This window comes from Dipodomys ordii, unplaced genomic scaffold, assembly GCF_000151885.1.
Source record: "Dipodomys ordii isolate 6190 unplaced genomic scaffold, Dord_2.0 Scaffold23, whole genome shotgun sequence".
Taxonomy (NCBI): domain Eukaryota; kingdom Metazoa; phylum Chordata; class Mammalia; order Rodentia; family Heteromyidae; genus Dipodomys; species Dipodomys ordii.
The window spans coordinates 7,483,280-7,490,655 of NW_012267239.1; the positions used below are offsets into that span (position 1 = coordinate 7,483,280).

A 7,376-nucleotide genomic window follows, 5' to 3' on the forward strand; every position below is an offset into this window, starting at 1 on the left:
GGAGAGGGAGGAGGGGGAGGAGGAGGAGGAGAAAATAAAAAACTCAGGAACGAGTGCCCAGACCCTGAGTTTAAGCCCCAGGACTGACACAAAATGAAAAATTGATAAGGGCTAATTGGGAAGGCAGTCCTACATTGGATCCTCAGAGCCTAGAGGAGAGGGAAAACCTTGACATGGTCAAGAATTGGCAGAAAGGCTTTCTGGGAAGAGAGAAGTAGAGACAGGCTTTAGAAGGTTGGTGGTGGTCTAGGGAGACTTGATGCTAGTTTGGGCTGGAGGTAGGCACAGGAGTAAAACGTGGATGCATTTGAGGCCCCAAATGATAGACTTTGAACTGCATGAGCCAGCTATTATTAGTTCTCTCCAAGTTCCCCTTTTATAGCCCAGATGGGAATAGCAGGAATTCTACTGTTTTCCTGCCTGAGTTTGGCAATTTACTCGCTCCTAGTTTAAACAGCAAAAACAAATAATAGATGGGCATGCAGTTTCTATTTTCCTCCAATATCCTTTTCCCTTTCTTCTATACTACGAATTTTTAGGTAAGTACACTGCTACTACACTAAGTACACTGCTAAGTACACTGCTAAAGACTACATTTGCCAGCCTCGTTTGCAGCTGGCTGTAAGCCATGTGTTAAGTCCTGGCCAATAGAAGTCATTTCTGTTTTATCCACAAATTTTGCATATTCATCCTGACATTCATCATGACAATTTCCATTTATCTGTTATGCCTGGAATTCCTAGGAGCAGTTTCCCTTCTGTTTTATTTCCAGGGAAGTAATGGAGAAATCTTGTAATATTAGGCACTAAAATAACATTTGTGAAAGTTTCTGACGTGTGTTAAGTTTCCTTCCCTAATTATTGCAGGGGAAAGTGTATAAAAATCCACAATCCTGGGAGCTGATCCTACTTTGTTTGAATAGAAAGACGTGAATTTTGATGATGGGGCTCCCTAACTTGCTACCTCCCAACAGAGGATTTCTGGGAGCCTGTGGATCAAACAACCCAGTATCACTAGAGGAACCCAAGAGGAACTCAATGACTTTGATCAAGTGCCAAGGAGAGAATTATATGGTTTCAAGGAGGAAGAACTTCGAACTGCTGACTCTTAGATTTCCTCCATACCCTGGCCTTACTCCTGTTTCTGTCCAGCCTGGGCCTGAACACCCTAGTGGATTCCTTCAACTTTGTGACCAATTATCCATTCACTCTTAGATCATAAAAACACAGGTTTACAAGTCACAGAGACTCAATTTCAGTTAATTTAGGTTAAAAAAAAATTGAATGGCTTGTAAGAGCCTAGGGATAACCAGATGCTAGTTTCATGCCTGTAATCCTACCTACTCAGGAGGAGGCTGAGAACTGGGGATCATGATTCAAAGCCAGCCCGCAGGAAAGTCCATGAGACTCTTATCTCTAATAAACTACTCAGAAAAAACTCAAAGCAGCACTGTGGCTCAAGCAGTAGAACACTAGCTTTGAGTACAGAGAGTCTCGGAGACAGCACCCAGGCCCTGAGTTCAAGCCCCAGGTCTGGGGTAAGGGAGCGGGAAGTCCAAGGATTTTAAAATTGGGCATAGCTGGAGGATCCCCCAGAGAACAGCTAATAAGAAATATAGGTAGCTGTGAAAGAGGGGATTGATTATGAGAATTGGCTTATGTGATTATGGAGGCTGGGGATATCCCATAATATGCCACCTGCAACCTGGTGACCCAGGAATGCCAGTGGTGTGATTTAGTGTGAGTCACACCAAGGGAGCCAATAGTGTGAGTCCAAAGACTCAAGAACCTGGAGTTCGGAAGTCTGAAAACTGTTCCTCATTCCTTCACCTCTCTTTAAGTCCATCATAGATGAAATAATGCTCACCCAACAGTGGTGAGGGCAGAGGTTTCTTTCTTACTCTACAGCCAGTCTTTCCTGGAAACACCTTTATTTACTTATTAGTCTAGAATTCCAAACGATGTCAAAGGGGGGTGTCAGTTAGTTTGTGGTGAGTGTTGCACCACCCCCAAAATATTTATTTGCTGGAACCCCTAATCCCAGGATCATTCCCACTTCTCAGTCTCTGCTCTCTTCTGCCTGGCGGGATTCTTCATCTTTAAGATTCACATGCGGGTGGGGGAACAGGGGAATGTGGCTCAAATGGCTAAAGTGCTGCTGAGCAAGTGGGAAGCTTTGAGTTCAAACCTCAGTACTGCCAAATTAAAACAAACAAACAAAAAAGCCTGGTGCCAGTGGCTCACACCTGTCATCTTAGCTACTCAGGAGGTTGAGATCTGAGGATGGAGGTTCAAAGCCAGCCCGGGCAGGAAAGCCTGTGAGACTCTTATCTCCACTGAACCACCAGAAAACCAGAAGTGGTGCTGTGGCTCAGCCTTGAGCTGAAGAGCTGAGGGACAGCACCCAGGCCCAGAGTTCAAGCCCCACAACTGACCAAAAAACAAAACAAAACAAAAACAACAAAACCCTGTAATCCTCCAATGTGAACCTCCTAAGTAGATAGGATTATTGCAGGTATGAGCCACCAGTACCCAACTGGCAAAATGTATTCTCTGCCCAGTGTTCTCAACCCCATCAGCACAACAAGCTTAATGGGGTGAGAGTTATTATTAAATCCACCTTTGGAATAAAGAAAGTGAAGATCAGAGAGGTTAAGAGTCTGGCAAAGGCCACACTGGAATGCAGAGTTGAAAATTCATTCTTTACCTTCACCATAATCCAGCCCTTTCTCTTTCCAATCTGTGATTTTTCTTATAACAAAGCTGGGACAGTTGGAGAGGATGATCTGGGCTAGATGTCCCTCCCCTCCTGACAGGTCAAAACAGAACCACTTTCAGTTTCCAAACATCATGAAAAGGAAACTCCAAAAGCTAAGAATCCGAAACCTAAGACCCAAAGATTGGCTGGATGCCAACTCTGTTAAGGTGGCCTCAAACCTGTCACCCTCAGTCCCATGTCACTAAGCACACCTGACACAATAAAAGGTCTTCAAGAACAGCAACCCAGTCAGACAACTCATCCCCCTGGATCCCTTTCCATTCTGCTCCGTTATCCCACCAGGAGCTGAAAGCCAGCTGGAGAGGAGCCCCCTTAAGAAAGGAGGTGTGTACTGGGAGGCTGGGGAGTGTGTGGCTATATATGACCAACCAGCGGTGGTCCACTCCACAGAGATGGCCCTGGCCCAGGAGCTCTACAGCATCCCAGCCTCCAGGCTGGACTCCTTCGTGAGCCAGAGGCTACAGCCCAGACATGAATGGAAGGAAGAGGTGCTGGAGGCGGTTCGGACTGTGGAGCAGTTCTTGAGGCAAGAATGTTTCCAGGGAGATCGGAGCCTGGGCCAGGAGGTGCAGGTGCTCAAGGTGGTCAAGGTGAGATCTGGCTCTTCCATCCCCAGCCAGGCAGGAAATGCTGGGAACACCTTGCTTCCTTATCCCTACCCTGCTACAGACAGCTGGGAACAGTCCAGCCTACCACAATCACCTCACTTCACTGCTGGCTTGAACCAACCAAAGCTAATAATAATAATAGGTTGCAATTTGGGTTACAATAGCCTAATTCTCTCTGTGAAGTTTTATCTTGTTCTTTTGCCCCAGTTACAGATGAATTCAATAGAAACACTGGCAGATTCCTAACTATCAAATGCAATCCAAGGTCTTTCGTTGGGTCCTGGCATGCTGTTTATAAAATATGGTTTGGGGACGGCTGGGGAAATTTTTGTTGTGATTTTTCCAGTACTGGTACTTCAACTCAGAGCCTGGGCACAAACGCTTAGGTTTTTCACTCAAGGCTAGCACTCTACATCTTGAACCACAGCGCCACTTCTGCCTTGCTAGCAGTTAATTAGAAATAAGAGTCTCACAGACTTTCCTGCCTGGGCTGGCTTTGAACAATGATCCTCAGATCTCAGCCTCCTAAGTAGCTAGGAGTACAAGTGTAAGTCACTTGGTACTTGGCCAATTTGAGAAATTTCTACATAATCTGGATAAAGTGAAGGAGTTGCTGTTGATTTTGTTAGGGGTAACAGTATTCTTGGGAGTACAAGAGAGAATGTTTTGGATGCTAACACTAAAATATTTCAGGACAAAGTTCCTAGATGTCTAAAAATGTTCTTTGGGCAGTTTAAATGTTGCAAACGTAACAAGTGTGGACCTGTTGGATCTGACTGGTTGATTCAGATGAATTATTCAGATGCATAAATGCTCTTTGCATTTTCTTTCTGGTTTTCCATATGCTTTATCTTTTTGATCATAAAAATATTTTTATAAATGGAGGCTCGTGGAGGCGCGGTGATTTGCCCAGCCTCACATAGCTAGCATTGGAGCTAGAATTTGAATGTTAACTCAATGGTCAGGGATCAAGCCTCCTCGGCTGAGATTTGTCTCCAAGCTATATCCAGCTGCCCCACGTCACTTAACTAGGTTCAAAATTCAAGAGGGTCAGGCCTCAAAGTCAAAAGGCCCTGGAGAATTAGTCTTAACCAATCCTTCTTTCTTTTCTTCCTTCCTTCCTTTTCTTTTTTTAGTGTGTGTGTGTGTGTGTGTGTGTGTGTGTGTGTGTGTATTGGTGTGATTTTGAACGCCCACCCAGCAATTCCACCTCTGTACTCTGGGTAAGAAATAAGTAGGCCAGAGAAGGACAGGCGTTGTCTACCAGGAACAGCAAGGCCTTGGAGATCAAGTCTAGGAGACCTGAACCTCTAAAAGGTACCTTCAAAATCATCCAGCTCAATCCCCTGCTGTTACTGAAGCCAGACAGCCAAAGTATTTATCTGAGTCTATCTGATTAAAAAAATATATGACAACACATAAATTGCTCACTTCCTGTGGGCCATCACCATACCAAGCCCTTGGCATACAGTATTTAATCTAATCTTTCTAGTGATCCCATGATTCATTACTTTCATTTTATATATTTAGGGCTCTGAGGGATCACATGGATAAGGGAAGAAAAAAAAAAAAACAGAACCAAGAGTCAAGTCAAGGTTAGGCCTTGAAGCTCAAGGTTGGGCATTGTAGAGCATTTGCCCAATGTGCTTGAGAATCTAAGAGCATTTGCTGAACAAGTTTGAACATTTGGGACTCTATCCCCAGTAAGGAAAAGAAAAAAGAAACAAAAGTCAAGGTCAAAGTCAGATGACCCATGACCCATTCTGCAGCTCATGGCTTGTATCCACTAATCCACTAGACCACACTACCGTGCTTTTTTTTTTTTTTTTGGTTGGTCGTGGGGCCTGGGCACTGTCCCTCAGCTCTTCAGTCTAAGGCTAGCACTCTACCATTTGAGCCACAGAGCCACTTCTGACTTTTTCTCTTTCTATGGTACTGCAGAATCAAACCCAGGGCCTCATGCATGCTAAGGCAAGCGCTCTACCACGAAGCCACCTTCCCAGCCAAGTCTGAGTTCTTGCGAGACATGCAATTGAATAGCCATGAAGCATGAAGCCAGGCATGGTAGTGCATGCCTGTTATCCCAGCAATCACAAAACTGATGCAGAAAGATCACAAGTTTCTGGCCAGCCTGGGCTAAAAGCTGCGGAGTCAGGCAGAAAACTGAGCAACTCCCTCCTCTAGGCATTTCATTTTTTCTGCCTGTTTAAGTGAGGATGTTGCAGTACATACCCATCCCTCAGGAGGGCGGTGTGCATGAATTACCTATCTCCTGTGAAGTGCTGGGGTTGCCCTGGCATGCAGAGGGTCTCCGGGTTGACGGGGCTCTGTCTTCTGCAGGTGGGCTCCTTTGGGAATGGCACAGTACTCAGGAATGAAACGGATGTGGAGCTGGTAGTGTTCCTGAGCTGTTTCCACAGCTTCGGGGAAGAGGCCAAGATCTACCAAGCCATCAAACTCATGCAGAGGAGCGTGTGGTGTTCCAAGGACCTGCTGGCCCTCGGGCTCAGAGACGTGAGGATGGAAGAAGTCCCCAGCGCTCTGGTGCTCACCATGGAGCCCATCAATGTCACCATCATGCCTGCCTTCAGGGCTCTGGGTAAGGGGAAGAGAAGCTTGCCACTCACACCCCTGCCCTCCACAGGAGACTTGAAACCCCTTCACTTGTCACATAAAACACCTTCATTCCTTCCTTGTGCCCAAGTCCTGGGCTGGGGCTGAATGGCTGCCGTGCAGGCAGAGCTCACATGCATGGGCTGACACTGATCAAAGCACTCCCCCCAGGTAAACATGGAGGTCAATACACATGGTGACCAGTGCTTGGGGGTGAGGGTGAGAATGAGGAGTCCTAGTTAGTAGCTCTTACTTCCAATCACCCAACACAAAAGCCAGAAGTGGAGGTGTGGTTCAAGTGGTAGAGAACCAGCCTGGGACCAAAAACAAAAAAAGCCAAGTGAGAGTGTGAGACCCTGAGTTCAAGCCCTAGTAACAGCACAAAAAAAAGTGGGGTATCTTAGGCAATTGCAGAAAGAACATTCAGGAAGGAGCTGTGTGGAAAGGGGGAGGGGTTAAATTCATATATCTCCAGTGCTATATTTTATCCACCAACTTCCCACTGGTCATTAGCACTGACAGCTGCTTTCTGGACCAGTTTTGTTCACGTTCAGGCAGAGAGTCCTAGGTGTTTGAGTTAAGCAGGGTTAGTCAGCTTTCTAGCACTGTGACAAAATTACCTGAGAAAATCAACTTACAGAGCTGAAAGCTCATGTTTCCAGTAGTTTCAGCCTGTGGCCGCATCACCCTTTAGAAGCATAGAACATCTTACTGGAAGCACATGGGAGAGGAAGCCTCTTCACCCTCTGGGAGAAGAAGCTTGTTCACCCTCCAGGAAGGAAACCAGTGTCTCTGTAAACTCCTTCAAGAGCCTTCCCCAAATAACCTAACTTCCTTCCACTAGGTCCCGCCTCTTAAAAATACCACCACCTCCTCGTAGGCTGGCAACCAAGCATGAGCCTCTTACTGTTATTGTATCTATTATCACATGGACTTTGGAGGATATTTAACAGCCAAACCATACTAGGTTTTATCTCAGGTGCCATCTCCTTACTCACCATAGGACCACCTTGAGTTGTTCAATGAGGAATATGTAAGAGACAGGATTGTCTGCCCTAGAAAGCAGGAAAATCACATGTCCCCTGGCCTGCCTCCTTCCCAAGACTATTGAGAGGATCTAATTAATCACCTAGAAAGAGATCAAAGATAGATGCACTAGCCGGGTGCTGGTGGCTCCTGCCTATAATCCTAGCTACTCAGGAGGCTGAGATCTGAGGATAGAGGTTCAAAGCCAGCCCGGGCAGGAAAGTCCATGAGACTCTTATCTCCAATTTAAAAAAAAAAACGAGAAAACCAGAAGTGGTGCTGTGGCTCAAGTGGTAGAGCACCAGCCTTGAGCTGAAGAGCTAAGGGACAGCGCCCAAGCCCAGAGTTCAA

The 7,376-nt window shown here is 46.0% G+C and overlaps 1 protein-coding gene across 1 annotated transcript in view; it reads left to right on the forward strand.

Annotated features, from left to right (window-relative positions):
• The window catches only part of Oasl (2'-5'-oligoadenylate synthetase-like), a 26,740-nt gene that overhangs the window by 10,923 nt on the left and 8,441 nt on the right, over positions 1-7,376 (forward strand). Inside the window, exons 7-8 of the mRNA XM_013014288.1 lie at positions 2,985-3,368; positions 5,727-5,985. Of these exons, the coding sequence (XP_012869742.1) occupies positions 2,985-3,368; positions 5,727-5,985 (643 nt within the window). The remainder of the gene's footprint in view (positions 1-2,984; positions 3,369-5,726; positions 5,986-7,376) is intronic.